Source organism: Salvelinus sp. IW2-2015, unplaced genomic scaffold, assembly GCF_002910315.2.
Source record: "Salvelinus sp. IW2-2015 unplaced genomic scaffold, ASM291031v2 Un_scaffold2487, whole genome shotgun sequence".
NCBI lineage: Eukaryota > Metazoa > Chordata > Actinopteri > Salmoniformes > Salmonidae > Salvelinus > Salvelinus sp. IW2-2015.
The window spans coordinates 70,829-89,643 of NW_019943805.1; the positions used below are offsets into that span (position 1 = coordinate 70,829).

At 44.9% G+C, this 18,815-nt stretch overlaps 1 protein-coding gene and 1 long non-coding RNA gene across 3 annotated transcripts in view; both read left to right on the forward strand.

Annotated features, from left to right (window-relative positions):
- Positions 1-1,400: 1,400 nt before the first annotated feature.
- ercc1 (excision repair cross-complementation group 1) overlaps positions 1,401-18,815 on the forward strand; it is a 19,591-nt gene continuing 2,176 nt past the window's right edge. Inside the window, exons 1-5 of the mRNA XM_070440379.1 lie at positions 1,401-1,559; positions 2,289-2,801; positions 2,982-3,196; positions 3,755-3,806; positions 4,217-4,272. Of these exons, the coding sequence (XP_070296480.1) occupies positions 1,497-1,559; positions 2,289-2,801; positions 2,982-3,196; positions 3,755-3,806; positions 4,217-4,272 (899 nt within the window). The 5' untranslated portion in view covers positions 1,401-1,496. The remainder of the gene's footprint in view (positions 1,560-2,288; positions 2,802-2,981; positions 3,197-3,754; positions 3,807-4,216; positions 4,273-18,815) is intronic.
- LOC139025308 (uncharacterized) overlaps positions 18,427-18,815 on the forward strand; it is a 559-nt gene continuing 170 nt past the window's right edge. The window contains exon 1 of one of the 2 annotated variants that reach the window (XR_011476884.1): positions 18,427-18,470. This is a non-coding gene — a long non-coding RNA (uncharacterized lncRNA). The other variant, XR_011476883.1, reaches the window with a different exon arrangement.

Sequence of the window (18,815 nt, forward strand, 5' to 3'; positions counted from 1 at the left end):
TATCTTGTCCAGGTCGCAGTTGTAAAGGAGCACTTGTTCTCAACTGGCCTACCTGGTTAAATAAAGGTGAAATAAAATAAAAAATAAATATAAAAGACTCAGGTCCGTAAACAGACCTGCGGACAATTTCAAATAGGGATGTCAAGCGTAGATGAGAATTTAAGGACGAGTTCTGGGCAGAACAACTACGACATAAAAAATTATACTATATACAGTGCCAGTCAAAAGTTTGGACACACCTACTCATTTAAGGGTTTTTCCTTATTTTTTGTATTTTCTACATTGTAGAATAATAGTGAAGACATCAAAACTATGAAATAACACATATGGAATCTTGTAGTAACCAAAAAAAAGTGTTAAACAAATATATTTTATATTTAAAATTCTTCAAAGTAAAGCCACCCTTTGCCTCAACGACAGCTTTGCACACTCTTGGTATTCTCTCAACCCATTTACCACCACCTAAAAGGGCACTGGGGAGGCAAGGGCAAAGGGGCATGTGCTCTACACAGGTAGAGACCTATCTGCGCACGTACAGGCATGTGACTAGTATCACTGATTAATAGTTTGTTTTGGACCGGTACCACACAAAAAAAGGCTATATTTACAAGCATTACACAATAGCCTATACTCATTAATAGGCACTGACTGTCTCATTATTATTACCTCATTTGCACATGCTGTATATAGATTTTTCTACTGTATTATTGATTGTATGTGTGTTTATTCCAGGTGTAACTCTGTGTTGTTGTATGTGTCGAACTGCTTTAATTTATCTTGGCCAGGTCGCAGTTGCAAATGAGAACTTTTTCTCATCTAGCCTACCTGGTTAAATAAAGGTGAAATAAAATAAATAAAAATGAAATTAATCGATAAAAACAGTTACTGGTGCTGGATGAACACTCATTTATGGGCCGACCACAAAATAGTGATGAGTAAAATTGGAAGATTATACACAGTTTCATAGGCCTACCATCTCAAACTCAACCATCACCCTGTGCTGCTTGCTCCTGCCTGTGACTGACTCCTGCATCTGATGTTTCACACCCACAGAGTGACAGCCATGGGGCTCCACTTCATTATCCTTCAGCGAAAGGTTACACATTCATACAGCTTTGGTGTCTGTCTCTTTCCTTAGTAGCCTAAAATTGAAGATGTTGACACACATCTGTTACTTAGCTGTCGTTTCTCAAGGGATTTTCCTCCAATTCTTTTCCTTCTTCAAAAAAGTACTTTCGGAGGTTGGGGGTGCAATGCTCTGACAATGTTCAAAACACGCCATCAGAAATGCGTTCAAGTCGAAGAACCCTATTCCTTATGTGGAACTCTTGCGCCCTCTGCTGACAGTTTATGGAAAGACTGGTAGTGGAATCGATTACTCCTTGATCAACAGCATAAAGTCATGCCTGATTGACATTTTCGACGCTCGGCAGAGGACGTCAAAACAGAGCGACAGTTAGCTATGTGGCTAGCTAGAGCATGTATTTGATTCAAATATGGAAAAAAAGAGGTTTAATATCAACCTGGACGACTCTGCCTTCACAAAAGAAAGAACCCCGGTAAGTAAATCGCTATTTAGTTTGTTAATCACCAACTATGTTTCAAGGGTGTAGGCTAGCTAGCTATTCTAACTATTCAATTCAATTCAAGGGGCTTTATTGGCATGGGAAACATATTTTAACATTGCCAAAGCAAGTGAGGTGAATATACAAAAGTGAAATAAACAATAAAAATGAACAGTAAACATTACAGAAGTTCCAAAAGAATAAAGACATTACAAATGGCATTATGTGTATTACAGTGTTGTAACGATGTACAAATGGTTAAAGTACGAAAGGGACTATCCTAGTCTTGTTAGCGATCTAGCTAAGTTAGTAACGTTAGTGCTGACCAAAGCTACAGTGGAGATATGTGGTGTCTCGAAACACTCTGGAAACTGGTCTATGTTCTGTCCAGATTGTTTTATTTGGTTGCAGTTGCAGACAGACAACCAGTCCCTCAAACCTCAGTCGTAGCTAGTCTTTTTGACGTTACTAAAGTCCGCTAGCTAAATGACTAAGATGTAACGTTAAGTGTTATTGTAGTTACACCTACAAGGAAGGTTGACGGTAGCAAGTGGTTGAAAATACCGTTTTCCCGTTGTAGGGTTTTGGACCTCTATACATTATTCATAACTTTCCATCTTGGCTTTGATTGTAGAGCGTTGCAATACACATTGCATATGTCACATGTTGGAGAAGTGCATGGGCACATGGTTAATAAAGCCACCCACCGGGGTTCTCTTGCAGGTGAAACCCCTGTTCCAGCCCTCCTCTAAGGCAGGCCAGAGTGCAGCAGCATCATCATCATCAACCACCTCTGAGACCACAGCTCAGCCTGCACCCCCGTCTGCTGGCCAACCACTATCCTACGCAGAGTTCATTGTCCAGAGCAAAGGCCATGCACCTCCGAGAGTCCCCTCAGCTCCACAGAGAGTGGGGGTGTCCAGGGTGGCTGCAGGGACTGGGACCGGGATAGATACAGAGACTGGTAGTTTGAAGCAGGGTCTCAGTCAAGGAGCACAAGGTGGGCCTGATGTGCTGTCGTCGTCGTCCTCTGTGGGGTGTGAGAGGCCTCAGGACCAGGCCCAGGGGACAAAGGATCTGGGTTCTGGTGGACCACCAGGGGTTACAGAGGGAGAGGGGCAGAGGGCTGGGACTGAGCAGAAGCAGGGGGAGGGTCAAGGGTCAGAGGGCAGCAACATCCTAGGTCATCCTAAACCAGTGGGGTCTGGTAATAGTATCATAGTCAGCCCCAGACAGGTAAGAGTGATGGAGGTCAAAAAAGTTACCGTTGAAAAAGTGTCCTACCTAAGTAACATTCTTACCAACATAATACTTGAATGTAATATCTTTGTTCAGATAGACTTTACCAATAACTTAAGAAAGCTTTGATGTGTTGTCTTACTAATGAATCATCACACCTTGGTTGTTATTGTGCAGAGAGGAAACCCCATTCTGAAGTTTGTGAGGAGTGTGCCTTGGGAGTTTGGAGAAGTGGTCCCTGACTATGTCCTTGGACAGACAACCTGCGCTCTCTTCCTCAGGTCTCTGTGTGTGTACAATACATGCTTTATGGAGTTTTTACCGTGTGTGTGTGATGTGGCCTTTTCTGTTCCACTGAAAGCTGTTAAACATGCTCACCTCTCACCTGGTTAGTGAGTAGCCGCTAGTCACTTCTGTTATTTTCTTGTTGTTTTATTCTGTCAACCTTTACACCTTCACATAAATGTTGCTATGCATGTAACGACTTCTCTGGAACAAACGATGGTGACTTCTCAGAAATGAACTGTTGCTATGCATGTAACGACTTCTCTGGAACAAAGCGGTACTGCATTGGGGGATGAACTGTCTAACCCCTTGAATAGTTTTAGAACTGAACTATTTCCTGTCACGGTCCGCCTCTTCTCTACACAAGAGGAATCCAGTACACATTACATCTGTGTTATTAACGAACAAATGTGTGTGTGGTGGTATGTGTGTGTACTGTATTTGTGTTGCCACTGTGTGTGTGTGTGTGTGTGTGGTGTGTGTGTGTGGTGTGTGTGTGTGTGTGTGTGTTGTGTGTGTGTGTGTGTGTGTGTGTGTTGTGTGTGTTGTGTGTGTGTGTGTGTGTGTTGAAATTGGAGGCTTGGTGCAACGTCTCCTCTCTTCTGACAGTTCCGTTTAGCTAGTGATGGACATGAGGGTCATATCAGGGCTTTTGTGTTTTTTAGCGGTCACAAGCGTGCCAGGACAGAGCTACGGATGGAGGTGGGACGCCTGCCGGCAACATCTGGCCTAATGTGGTCGCTCAGGGCACACGACGTGTTTTGGAAACTTATACAGTGAAGCGTTACACGAATAAACGGACAAACCAAATTATCCATCCTCAATATATCCACCCATCCAGATTCAACCACAGAAACATCAATCACACGACCTGCGTTACCGTCTCACTACGCAACATAGTCAACTCTGTACGAACGCTCTATTTCCTCTGCACACTGGCCTAACACAGCTGGGTACCACCCCCCACACACCTTTCCACTCGTACCTACGTTATAGTGGCTTCTCCACCTACTCTCATCCGGCCTCAACCTAACTCCCTGCAACTCGCACCCAATACTCCACCAACACTAACCCCGCCACTCTAGCTCTCTAGATTTAGTTGAGAACATTCCTATACTATCTCTTAGGCTGGCTGCTCCAGGCTCCAAGACGCTCAGCCCCCAGTGGCCAGGACTTGCACGCAGTACCCCCCAGCAGCTCTAACAGATCTCGCCTAACACTTGTGGCATTACAACCCACCCCTCGATAGTGCGCTGCATGCTCCTCCTTTAATTATAACACCCCTATCTCAATTTTGTCTGTACTGATTCATATAAAGTCATCGCAGACCTTATGAAAGTTGGCCCAGTATACCCTTAATCTTGGAATAAATCAAATCTCGTGATACATAATTGACATTTGTGGGAGGATCACAACCTTCCAACTCACATGGCCGTAACCGCGCTCTACCCTCCCACTTAGTGCCACTATAAAGGCTTGTGGGCATTTCACCGCCATGTCTTCTACCTATTCCACGCATAACACTACCGTCCCATACAAGTATTCTCTGTTTCCCATACGCCACCACATCACCCCACACCGCTAAACCACCTCTAAACACCAATGAAAGAACTGCGAGATGCACAGGGGCACTAGGGCTCGCCTGTCATAGGCCTCATCTTCTAGAGATGGATAAGTGGACTGACCCTGTGGCCCTGCCTAAGATTAACTAGTTAGAGCTAGTTAATTAGAAGCGACTGGCCCTGTAAGCCCTGGACCCTATCTGTTAACATAAGTTAACTAGTTAAACTCTCAGTTCAGGGCCACAGGCAGTCCTCCATTAACTGCCAGTAAATTAACTAAGTTTACAGTATTCCAAGGGGCGCCACAGGGCTGCTGGGGGTAAAAGTGAGGGATTTGCTGTGTGATCTATGGAGCACTCCAGAGAGACGGCCCTTTATGGTGGAGCTGACATCTGCGCACCATTGGCTTTAGTGCAGGCTTCAGTGCAGGCCTCAATTCTAAGGAGGCAGCATAAATACTATATACTAAATATTATGTGCCTCCATATATTGTGTTTTACCACACCTCCAAGGGGGGCAATGACGGCAAGGTCATATCAGCTGAGTCGCATAGGAGCTATAATATTGATGATACCCTTTCACTGGCAAGGGGTTCAGTACGAGCTTTCTAGTTGGATTTGCTATAAACTGACAGGTAATTATATGTATGAGCTATGAGAGGCGGTACTAGAACACCTGAGACCTGGTCCATTATGAACACAGCACTCTGAGAGTATTGTCCATTACATATCCTAATCCCAATAGATGGTGTGTTCCCAACCAGCGAGCCGCATTCTGCTACTGGCTATATTATGCAGTATAGTTATTGTGGCCATGGGGAACAAGCACTTTCTAGGTGAGTCAGACGCCCCAGCTGCAGATACAGGCAGTCTATGAATAATTACTGCGGATTAACCTCACGAAGAGGTCTATCAAGTTGCGGCAGTGCAGGCTTACCGTAGTAATTGTATGATCAGACTGAGCCCTTATGAGAGAGATCATGCATCTAGCTGCTAGCTCGGCGAGGTGTTCTTGCTGAGCAGCAAAGGATCGCAATAAGCTGCATGGGCTTTCAGTAGTGCTATGCCTATAATAATAATTGTCATAACCACCAGGGCTCAGTTCCTAGCCGTCCATAAGGATTCGAGGGCTCTTCTATCACCTGGCATGCTACCTCGCCAACGGGTTGCATCTGACCCACAGCGCCCATGGTCTGAGCCAGTGCCTCATATCTCATATCTCTACACATGGGGTCACTAAAAGGACACCTATGGGTGCTCAAGTGTCACAGCTCTCTCTTAGCATGAAGTGACTCTAGTGCAGCAATAGACATTCAGTGAATGTGTTTCTCTAGTAAATTATAGTAAATTATCGAGCGATGAGTCTTCACCAAATCCAGATGAGCTCCATGTCAAATGCCTCTAGAAGACTTGCTCGACTCTGAAGTATACTGAGTAGTCATACATACCATTACAATTCAAAATGGACACAGTGTGTGTCTATCACTCACGTGCACCAATTGTTGATCTAGATGTCACACTGCTGCCCGCTTAAGACATGGTACTTACACAGCTGCCTCTCGAACCCTAGGGCTGGGTACCTCCAGGCTCAGTGCAGGTTCTATTAATCAGGGGTCCAGTGCATCAGTGCAGCTCTATAGTATCACCAGGGGTCATCCCAGGTCAGTTTATGGCTATATATAATCCCACCAGGCATCCCAGGCTCAGTGAGGCTCTATATGTATACACCAGGGGTCACCAGGCTCCGGCAGGCTTCCTATAGTCTTACCAGGGGTCCATCAGGCTCAGTGCAGGCCTCATATTATACACCAGGGGTCATCCAGGCCGCAGGCTCTATAGTATACACCAGGGGCATTCAGGCTCAGTGCATGGCTCTAATATATACACCTAGGGTCATCCCAGGCTCAGTGCAGGCTAGTGGCAGTCTATATAGATACACTGGGGTTATCCAGCTGCATGCATGCATAACAGGCAAAACTGCTTCAACTCCTTCAAGTTGGATGCGAGTAAGCAATCTTTAAGTCACTACCCCATGATTCTCAATTGAAATGAGGTCTGGGCTTTGAGCGAGCCATTACAATAACATTATTTTTCCAAGATGACGAGCAGTCAGTGCGTCTTTGGTCCCGTCTTGTCCGTGTCCCCGTGTTATATATTTTCTTCGCATATATTTTAAAAATATTTTTTACCTCAACTTCAAGCCATGCCTCCCTGCAACCCGCACCACCCAATGTGGTATGGATCTGCAAGTTTTTCTTTGTACTTTAGAACCGGAACCCCCAACCTAAGCTAGCCAGCTACTAGGCCACTAGCTGAGTAAGTTCAGCTAGCCACTGCTAAGTCGGTGATCAGCAACCTTGTAGCTCGGGCAACTCCTGCCAGGCTGCACAGCGCAATTCCAAAAATCCCCCAAGCATACCTGGATCTTCTTTTTTCTCCATACTCTCCGGATTCCTACTGCGAGCTCTGAACCTTTTCCACCTGGATCATCGCAGCCAGCTAGCTGTTATTCGAGTGGCCCACTCCTGGCTAACGTCTTCTGTCCAAAGCAAGTACCAATTAGCCTGGAGCTAGCCACTCCCATTCCCCGGGCGCTCTCATTTGTTGAACTTGTGTAACCGTAAAAGCCTTGGTTTCATACATGTTAACATTAGAAGCCGCCTCCCTAGTTTGTTTATTTACCCGCTTTAGCACACTCTGCCAACCCGCGGATGTCCTAGCCGTGGTCTGAATCCTGGTTTAGGAGGGACACCAAAATTCCTGAAATTTTCCATCCCTAACTAAAACATTTTCTGACAAGATAGAAATGCCAAAGGGGGCAGGAGTTGCAATCTACTGCAGAGATAGCTTGCAGAAGTTCTTCCTGTCATACTATCCAGGTCTGTGCCCAACAAATTTGAGCTTCGACTTTTTAAAATCCACCTTTCCAGAAACAGGTCTCTCACCGTTGCCGCTGTGTATGGACGCACCGCTCTGCCCCCACGTGTGCCCTGGACATCATAGGTGAATTGATTCCCCCATCTTCTTCAGAGCTTGTACTGTTAGGTGACCTAAAATGGGACAAAGCTTAAACCCGGCCATCCTACAATCTAAGCTAGATGCCATCATCACACACAAATTATCAATGAACTACAACCCTAAATCCGTAAACACGGGCACCACAATAGATATCATCTGACCAACTTGCACTCCAAATACACCTCTGCTGTCTTCAACCAGGATCTCAGCGATCACTGCCGCATTGCCTGCGTCCGTAATGGGTCTTGAGTCAAACGACCCACCCCTCATCACTGTCAAACGCTTCCTAAAACACTTACAGCAAGCAGACCTTTCTATTCGACCTGGCGGGTATCCTGGAAGGATATGACCTCATTCTGTCAGTTGAGGATGCCTGTTTGTTCTTTAAAAGTTGCTTTCCTCACCATCTTAAATAAGCATTGGCCCCATACAAAAATGTAGACCCAGGAACAGATATAGCCCTTGGTTCACTCCAGACCTGACTGCTCCTTGACCAGCACAAAAATACTGTGGCGTACTGCATTAGCATCGAATAACCCCGCGATATGGAACTTTTCAGGGAAGTTGGAAAGCAAAGGCTAGCTTTTTTCAATAGAAATGTGCATCCCGTAGCACAAACTCCAAAAGTTCTGGGACACTGTAAAGTCCATGGAGAATAAGAGCACCCCTCCCAGCTGCCCACTGCACTGAGAATAGGAAACACTGTCACACCGATAAATCCACAATAATTGAGCATTTCAATAAGCATTCTTCTATGGCTGGCTGCTACCCCTACCCGGTCAACAGCCCTGCACCCCCCAAGCACTTGCCCAAGCCTCCCCCATTTCTCCTTCACCCAAATCCAGATAGCTGATGTTCTGAAAGAGCTGCTAAATCTGACCCCTACAAATCAGCTGTGCTTACAATATGGACCCTCTCTAAAATTATTCCGCCGGCAATTGTTTGCAACCCCTATTACTAGCCTGTTCAACCTCTTTTTCGTATCATCTGAGATCCCCAAAGATTGGAAAGCTGCTCGCTCATCCCCTCTTCAAAGGGGGAGACACTCTAGACCCAAACTGTTACAGACCTATATCTATCCTACCCTGCCTTTCTAATGTCTTCGAAAGCCAGTTAACAAACAGATCACGACCATTTTCGAATCCACCGACCCCTCTCCGCTATGCAATATGGTTTCCGAGCTGGTCACGGGTGACACTCAGCCACGCTCAAGGTCCTAAACGATATCATAACCACCATCGAAAGAGACAATACTGTGCAGCTGTATTCATCAACCTGGCCAATGCTGTCGACTCTGTCAATCACCACATTCCTATCGCAGACTCAACAGCCTTGGTTTTTCAGTGCGTCTCAGTGTGTCAAATCGGAGGGCCTGTTATCTGGACCTCTGGCTGTCTCTATTGGGGTGCAAAGGGGTTCATTTCTCGGGCCGACTCTTTTCTCTGTATACATCGCTCTTGCGCTGGTGATTCTCTGATCCACCTTTACGTAGATGACACCATTCTGTATACATCTGGTCCTTCTTTGGACACAGTGTTGACTAACCTCCAGACGAGCTTCAATGCCATACAACTCTCCTTCCGTGGCCCTCCAACTGCTCTTTAAACGCAAGTAAAACTAAATGCATGCTCTTCAACCCAATCGCTGCCTGGCCCCGCCCGCCCGTGCAGATTAGTAATGCTGGACGGGCGGGCGGTCCAGGCAGCGATTGGTTGAAGAGCATGCATTTAGTTTTACTTGTTCTGATTTAGAATACGTGGACAACTACAAATACTCGGTGTCTGGTTAGACTGTAAACTCTCCTTCCAGACTCACATTAAGCATCTCCAATCCAAAATTAATCTAGAATCAGCTCCTATTTCGCAACAAACCCTCCTTCATCACGCTGCCAAACATACCCTCGTAAAACTGACTATCCTACATTCTCAACTTCAGCAATGTTATTTACAAAATAGCCTCCAACACTCTACTCAGCAAACTGGATGCAGTCTATTACAGTTACATCCGTTTGGTCACCAAAGCCCTATATACCACCCACCACTGCGACCTGTATGCTCTCGTTGGCTGGCCTTCACTACATATTCGTTGCCAAACCTACTGGCTCAGGTCATAAGTCTTTGCTAGGTAAAGTTCCGCCTTATTCTCAGCTCACTGGTCACCATAACAACACCCACCCTTGGACGCGCTCCACAGGTATATCTCACTGGTCATCCCCAAAGCCACAACCCACTTTGGCCGCTTTTACTTCCAGTTTCTCTGCTGCCAATGACTGGAGCGAATTGCAAAAATCGCTGAAGTTGGAGACTTATTATCTCCCTCTTAACTTTAACATCAGCTATCTGAGTAACTTACCGATCGCTGCAGCTGTACATGCCCATCTGTATTAGCCCATCCAACTACCTACATCATCCCCATATTGTTTTTATTTACTTTTTGCTCTTTTGCCCACCAGTATTTCTCCTTGCACATCATCATGTGCACATCTATAACTCCAGTGTTAATCTGCTAAATTGTAATTACTCTGGCACCCTCTGATCCGCGTCATAACATTAATGAATGGGTCTATCATGTATGCTTTACCTTGCTCTACTCTCGAGCACTGACTGAGCAGAGGGTCACTGCTTCCGCTGGGAGTACATGTGCGGCTTCTTCTGCTCGCTTCTGTATAGATCAGAGAGACTGAGATACTATATATTTGTTTTTGGCGCCCACTAGACAGATGTAACTATTTGTCGCAGAGTGTGTGGCTGCTCGTTTTTCGGTGCCGTTAGTAATGTGACTTTATGCCTACTTATATATATCATTTTAAGTCCAGCAACGAGTGTGTCAGTTTTGTTCAGCATGGGATCGGACACTTACGTCAGTTCAAAACCCTAGCCTCCTCCAAGTTGGTCCGCGTGGCTGATGATATCAAGTGTGCATAGAATATGATGTGTGAGGATATCACATGAAAATAAAGACGTATGAGAACTAACATGCCCACAGGAGCGCTAGAGGTCTATCGTGCGAAGATTAACCTCGAGGAAACTCTAGCGGTAAACATTGTACCATATAAAAAGGATATTGTGCAAATAAGACCGTAGAATGATTTTCATACAGTTTAGAGTGCTTAGACAAATAAAGATATCTGGGGCATATAGACAATACTACGGAAACGAGTGAGCTCAACAACAGTGAGATCAAGATCTTCAAAAATCTTTAATTAATTTAGTCAGCACAATGTGCGCACCGAAAAGTCTATAGCGTATCGATACAGCATCATTCTCTATTATCTAACCAGGGTTTTGCACAATTATATTTTGTTGTCACTTTCTACTCACATTTGTATGACATCAAATAGATGAGATATAAGCATCCACAGTTAACTTTGAAGGATAAAACCACATATGGATCCTTGGTACGTAACCACAAACAAAGGTTAACAAATATATTTTATATTTAAACTTTTCAAAGTAACGCCAACACTTTGCCTCAACGGACAGCTCTTGCGCCCTCGTGGTCATCTTTCTCTCATACAAAAGTACCGCACAGTAACTACACGACAACTACACTATATAAGGGAGTCAACTTGAGAGAGGCGAGCAAGGCGAGGAGTGTAGAGCATATAGTTGCTCTAACACTAGTCCGCGCTCACAGGATACAGGAGGAGACCTATAACGTGCAGCTGCGCGCAGCGTAGCAACGGTGTCGGATGGTTAATTGTAGGGCATTGATGATAATGATATTCAATGATTAGTACGGTTATGCATTTTGGACCGGATGAGTAGACCTAAGAGTTATTAAGATGACTATTGCATAGAATCTCTCACACAATAAAAGGCTATATTTTACAAGACATCAAACACACACAATAGCCCAAGTGAGCGGAGAGTGATAATAGAGAGTAGAGAGGAGACCATGAGTTCCACATTATATATTTAACTCCTACTACATTACAATATTACCTCAATTACTCGACACCCGGTGCTCATTTCACATTGCTGTACCTCGTACACTGTATATCCTTTTTCTACTGTATCTATGATTGTATTGTGTGTTATTCAAGGTATTATAAAGCTCGGCTCGCTTATGTTGGTATATGTGTCTGAAATGCTTTTAATATTCACTCTTGGGAGCGTTCGCAAGTTCTTGCAAATAGAGAATCTATTTGTTATTCTTTTCTTCTCATTCTAGACTGTCTCTGGCATGGTGAGAGTGAGGAGTGATTCATCTTAAAAAACTGCATTATGTAGAGCAAATGTGGAAAAGCATAATTCGTATACAAAACAGTTGATAAACTAGGGTGTCTGAACGCGACTGAAAGGTTGCATCTCCAGGTTATCGCCATGGTGACAAATAACATTTCGCATTTGAACGGAGACTCACGTTGAGAGATTATGAATGCGACTGAGTACTATTACACTCAGTGAAGTATTACACATGTATTCCCATTAATAGGTATAACATTGACACCCTTGTGAGAGCTCTAACCCATGAAACACCTAAGTCTACTCATTGACTTCTTTAGCTCATAGCACCTTTATGTATGACTGCAACGCTTTACTGGCCTACCGGCATGTACTTGCATTGTCTCTCATTCAGCTCAGGCCAGCCTACCTATTTTCAGTGAGACCACACATACTAGGCAGCACTTTGAACTCTACACGCCCCACACCCTAGAGCGGAAAGAAGGGTGACAGGGTCCTCCATGGAGGCTGAACCGCTACTCGATCAGTCTATTGCAGCGAAAAGGTTACACATTCGAGAAAACAGTGTGCTTTTAATATACACAAGCTTGTCTGGTCTGGTCTCTTCTACATGCCTGTCAGACACAAAAAGCTGAGAGAAGGAAGTTGATCCGAATCTACACCATAATAATCTTTGGACCCCAAAATATTTTAATCTTCTGTCTGAGTCGCTGTTACCCGTACCGCACTAATCTTAGCCCGCGGGACTGCAGCCCTCTGTGGCAGTCGAGTCCACCATGCTACTGTCTTCTCAAGATGTATTTTGTTTATGTCAAGATCAGTAATGGTTGCCCCCCACGCCGGGTCGCGTCTAGCACACCGAGAGGAGAGATAGGCAGTACTCTTACGCCAGGGAGGGCGCTGCCACATCGACCGGGCAGTACTTAGTACTAAATATATCAGTTTCAAGAAGAGACTAACTGACAATCAAGTTCAGTATAATTTGAATTCGGTATTGAGTAGACGCGTCGATAAGACAACCAGTAACCTTACAGGTAATCCACTGTTACAAGTTTGAAGCTAAGAGCTTCAGCTGTCAGGGAATTTTGTGAGGTTCAATGGACATGTCTATATGGTAAAAGAAGACATTACGGAGTACAGTTGAGATCTATGTTGGAATTTAGAGAATCTAATTCGCTTAGAAAATATAGATACAAGCCATTAATAAGGTGTTGCCTGTCATGACATTTCTCTCTTGGACACTTCGCATCGAGCAGAAGATCATGAATAGCGAGGAGAGGCAGAAGTGAGTCTCAGCAAGTCTCTAGGGCATGACCAAGTGGAAGCGAACGTAGCTCACTAGACAGCGAAGGTAGTCAGTGAATTTCATATAACATAAATATGCAGAAAAAACATGAACGGTACTTAATATCAACTGGACGACTCTGCTTCACAAACAGAAGAACCCTCGGTAAGTAAACTCGCTCTATTAGTTTTGTTAATTCACCAACTATGTTTAGAGGTGTTATGGCTATCTAGCTATTCTAACTATTCATTTCAATTCAAGGGGCTTTATTGGCCATGGGCAAACAGATATTTTAACATTGCAAAGCAAGTTGAGGTTGAAATTAACAAGTAGTGAAATAAACATAAAAATCTGAGACAGTAAATATCATACCAGAACGCCTTCCAAAAGAATAAACGACATTCGAGAATGGCAATATAGCGTAGGTAATGCCTATGTTGTGATAGAGGCACGGATCGTTAGACCAAAATGGCCTATACAGACACGAAGATAGAAGGACCCATAACACTGGAGTTCTTTGTGTGAGTGAATATACATAGATTCAGGGTTCACGTTAACTGTTATGTGTCCTCCGCACACTGGACAAACCGATTAGACAACTGGATGGGATAATAGGACCTTGGTTTGTGACAAGCCACTTTGATGGCAGAGAAGTAGAGGATGCCAATAGAGATTACTGCAGTCCCAGTATGTTGTTATATTATTTGGAGATTGTGCCAGTTTGAAGGACAGCATGACTAAAACTCAGTCTCCAACCCCTCATTCAACATCAATCATACTGTAGACTCAGTTCTTGCATGATCGTATATATATCATCAGGACCAGCGTACGTCATAAAAATGATTGAACCGAGATGTAGATAACGAACGTATAAGATGTCTACATTCAGAATAGTTAGTTACTTTCCTTCTGCCTGGAGCGTGTAAGAGACACTAAACAAGGAGGGGGTTCATAAATTGCACTATGTTATGCTCTTGTGAAGGCTGCTGAATTCTTTGGCACAGAGTATGTTCCTTATTATCTTCAGGATTGTCTACAGATTAACTCCGCCTAGTCACGTTGGTTTTTGGTAATTGCTATGAAAATATACTGGAGACTCGTTATCTGAAGGAATTTCTCTACACCAATCCCAGGTTTTTAGTTAAGGGGTCTTAGAGTAAGCGACCTTCTAACATTCTTCGACATTCCCATAACATTTCGGATCATTGGGGCTTTTGAGTGATGTACACGCCGTCGCACCAATGAACAAGCGTATCTCGAGTATTTCACGCAGATTTATGTATGTCTATAATTTCATACGTATTGTTAAAGGGTAGTACTGGGGTGCATGGGGCAACATTATCTAGGTATAGGATCTGGAAAATGACACTCTATCCAATGGGGTCTACTGCTCCGAGCACAAATGAGTAAATAGCTCATCTTGTTGACAACATGCCCCACCTGCTCATAAGGCAGGAGCCATGCAATGACAGGCAATCATGTACTGCTGCAGAAGCCTAACATCATAAGCACCATCCTGGCCTGGGGGTCTGTACAGTGCCGTCTTGGCCTACACACACACCCAATAATACATGAATGTTTCACCTTAAATCCTAAAAGTGAGTGGGGTGTGTTGGATTGGGTCGCTGCAGGGTTGGTAAGAGCTCAGCCTGCACCCCCGTATCAGCCGTATCGAGGCCGGAAGCAAGAGGCTCGACATCCATAGCTATACTAATCGTGCTGATGTGAAAGTCAATACAGAGTAAGCAGAGCTCACTAAGTACTGTATCGGTCATGAGTATCTAACGACACGCTGGAGATCTTGAATGTTGAGTCTGTGTCTCGCCTCGATGGCTACTACATCTTATGGAGGAGGTGTTGAGGTGTCCTGAGTTGTGTTGGTTTCGTTCAAGATGTGTTCATTCGTTTTCCGAGAGGCACCCTTCCGGAGAAAGTGTATAGAAAAATGGTAAAGTAGTGAACCTATGGAAAGGAAAAAGACTGGTAGTTTGTGTGGGAGATGAGAGAAGCAATTAAGGGTATCCTTCAAGACTCAAGGGGGGCATAGGTCCGGGCAGGTGAGGAGTGTGCGGTCGGGGTCCTCGGGCTGGCTGGCTCGTCCCGGCGACATACTTGTGGGTTGATTGAATGAGCACTGCTAAGGAGTCCTTAATAGAGCGCACACAAGTGCAAAAGTCATATGAGATATGTTGGTTCCAAGAGTTGTCATCATAATCAGCTTAGGTCTTCTTATCGAAACAGAGAGAGCGAGGCGGCGAGAGAGGAGGGACGTGGAAAATGGAGAGCAGAGAGATAAAAAGAAATGAAACACTCTTGAAAAAAATCAAAAGCACTTTTGATTGTCCTTGTATTAGAGGAGGACAGTGCCTTCTATCAAATCAAGATCTAGTATAGGCAGGAAGCGACCAGCCCAGACCCAGTCCTAAGCCGATGATCCGCCCTCCCTCCCCGAACAACCAGCTGGGAGTCTGGTAATCAGAAGTCTTAGATTTACTAGCATAACTCAACTCTCCTCCCCCAGACCACCTAAACGACGATGATGGTAGCGTCCAATTTCCAGATTACACAGTACCCTTAATTTTTCTAGAGCGCTTAGAGGAGAAAATGTGTCTTCGTACACAATCAAAGAGGAGAAACTATACCTGAACACACAAACAAAAATAATCAACCACTCTAGAAATATACATATGTAAATAGAGGTTCTCCAAGCATACGAACTTACCAACTTAAGCAAGCTTTGATTGTGTTGTCTTTACTATGAATCGCACACCCTATGTAGATTCTACATCAAATCCTCGAATGCTAGCGGTTAGTCTCATAGAGGGAAAAACAACCCGCCAAACTCTCTGAAAGTTGGTAAGTGAGAGGCTCTTTTTGTAGCTTTGTGCAACGTTTGAGCGAGAAATCGTACGGGTGCGATCCCCCCTCTTGTACCTCTGGTCCTTCTCGTTAGGACTAGGCTACATCACGGCTCCCTTCTTTCCCTCAGGTCTCTGTGTGTGTACAATACATGCTTATGGAGTTCTTTACCGCGAGTGTGTCGGTGTCGTTGCAAATTTAAGCCACACAACACCCTCCAAACAGCTGTTAAACAGCCATTGTTCTCACACTCTGTCACACTTGGTTCTGTGGAGTCCTGAGTGAAAACGCTAAGTCAACTTCTCGATATTTATCTTTTTGTTTATGGCGGTGTCAACGCTTTTATCAGCGTTCCAATAAATGTTTGCCTCAAATGACGGAGCATATAAACCCCGACATACGTCGTGGACCACGAGACGATGGCTGGACTTCTCAGAGCATGACACCCTGATTGGCCTAGCTATACAGATTGCCACTGTAATACAATGGTGTACACTTCCTTCCTGAATCAAACGACTGCTGACTTTTAGAACCATCGGACGCTGTTGGGCCTATGTTTCAATAAATGCCAATACTGTACAACTGTTTTCGCACTGTATCCCGTAACAATTACCAAGGTAGACTTCAGTCTAACAAAATGAACTGTTGCTAATGCCACAGTACCGTTAATGAAAAGTTGCCCCAGTATATCCCTTAATCTTGAAAATAAATCAAATCTCGTGATTACACTAACTTGACATTGTGGGAGCAGTCTATTGTGCACAACGGTCGATACCTTCAACAGATGAAATTTCCTCAGAACTGAACGTTCTGATGGGCATGAGATTAGCCGTTGAACTCTTCTCTGGAACAAACTGAGATGGGTGGACCTCTACTTCAATGAAAATGACTGTTGCTATGCTGAAATCGGCTCTTGTGGTAATCAAAGCAGTATTCGTCATGGAACTTAACTCCAGAAATCAGTCCAACAGGTTGCTGATATTAGTTTCACCACGCAAACATGTAAAAACCGAACGTATGAGACTGAACAAACAGGAGTGTAAGCATATCCAGAAATTGAACTAGCATTGTGCAAGTGACTCATAAAGAGTAACAATACTCTTTGACTTCAGTAATCCATGCACGCAGCCCAATCACATCGGAATGAACGCATTAATCAATCATAAAATGCACAATTATGTCCGTTCCTCTTTTGGTGTTTACAAATGCACGTATACCCAGGCACTATCCACCTGAGAAAGCAATCAGACATGGTTTGACCTTTGCTACGAGATGCATTAATGATAATTCTGTTGCCTTGTTTTACTACTGGCGCCATAATTGATGAGTAACCGTGTAACTTATGTCGTTTCCTTGGACACACATGAGCGTAGATTATATTTCTAGAAAGTGAGAGAAGCTTTGAGCATGACTCAATAGGCGAGCTCGTTGAAGCGACTTTAATCTCTGGAAACCAGACATCTGTTGACATCATCTATGCTAGTCATCTTACTTATATATCGGACTCATGAGGTAACATATAGAGCTATTTCCAATCAGGCCTCTCCCTGACATTTTTTCAGTGTGTTGATGTCCATGTGGTATACACTGGCCTGCTTGGTTGTTTAGTCAGGACCCCGCATATGGTCAGTTGTGTGGACACTATGTCTCTGGCTAACCCGTTGTAGGTAGTTTGTTTCCATGATCTGCTTAAAATGAGGCCTATTCTGCGCCTTGTGTCTCTGTGATCCGGCCATGTCACCAGAAAGATGAAATAACACGTGTTGTAACTTCTCTGCATAACCAATTTCCACCAACTCAACATCCACTCCATCCGATCTCGCGTGAGTTAGACTGGTCTACATTACTTTCGGCTGCGCAGTGCACTGAAGCTTTCGCCTGAAGAACGACTGGGTAACACCAATGCTGATCACCCTTCTTCCAATCCTCAAGAGTCTCTAAGAAATGACCTTCGGTGTACACTCTATGTTGTTTACTATGTATATTATTACGCTATACACAATTGTGAGAGAGACTTCAATGTTTCAGATATATATTGGTCTTTTCTCCTCATTTTATTGATGAAAATCTTATTATATAGACGCGACAATGATATCTCCCCAATCGCCAGATCTAGTAGAAACTAAGTTAACTCAGCTTAATACGAGAGACTGTCCTGTCTGGACCATTGTAGGTTCTTATCAGTCTCATACAAACATCTCCTTAATGACAGTAGGAACTTTGGTAATCATTCCAGCGCCTAATCCATTCCACGCTTCTACCATTGAGTGGTAGTTTTGCACGTAAAGCTGACCCCTCCTAACGACTGGGAGCTTTCTCCTGAAGCTAGTCTGGACCCCTTGGCCTCGTGCTGGATACCGCATCATGGGCCTGGCCTGCCACTCTCACTGCCCTGGAGTACCCTCAACCCTGGCCGGGAGGTGTACCCTCTCACCCTGCCTCGGAGTGACCCTCTCACCCCTGGCCCGGAGGTGCCTCTCACCCCTGGCCCGGAGGTGCCCTCTCACCCCTGCCCGGAGGTGACCTCTCACCCTGGCCCGGAGGCTGACCCTCTCACCCCTGCCGACGTACCCTCTCACCCCTGGCCCGGACGGTACCTCACCCCTACCCTCTACCCCTGCCCGGAGGTGGCCCTCTCACCCCTGCCCGGAGGTGCCCTCTCACCCCGGCCGGAGTTACTCCCTGGCCCGTGGCTTCTCACCCCTGGCCCGGAGGGTGCGGCTCTCTCTCACCCCTGGCCCGAGGTGAGCCCTCTCGACCCTGCGGCCCGGAGTGCTGCTCTCACCCCCTGGCCCGGATGTGGCCCTCTCACCTCC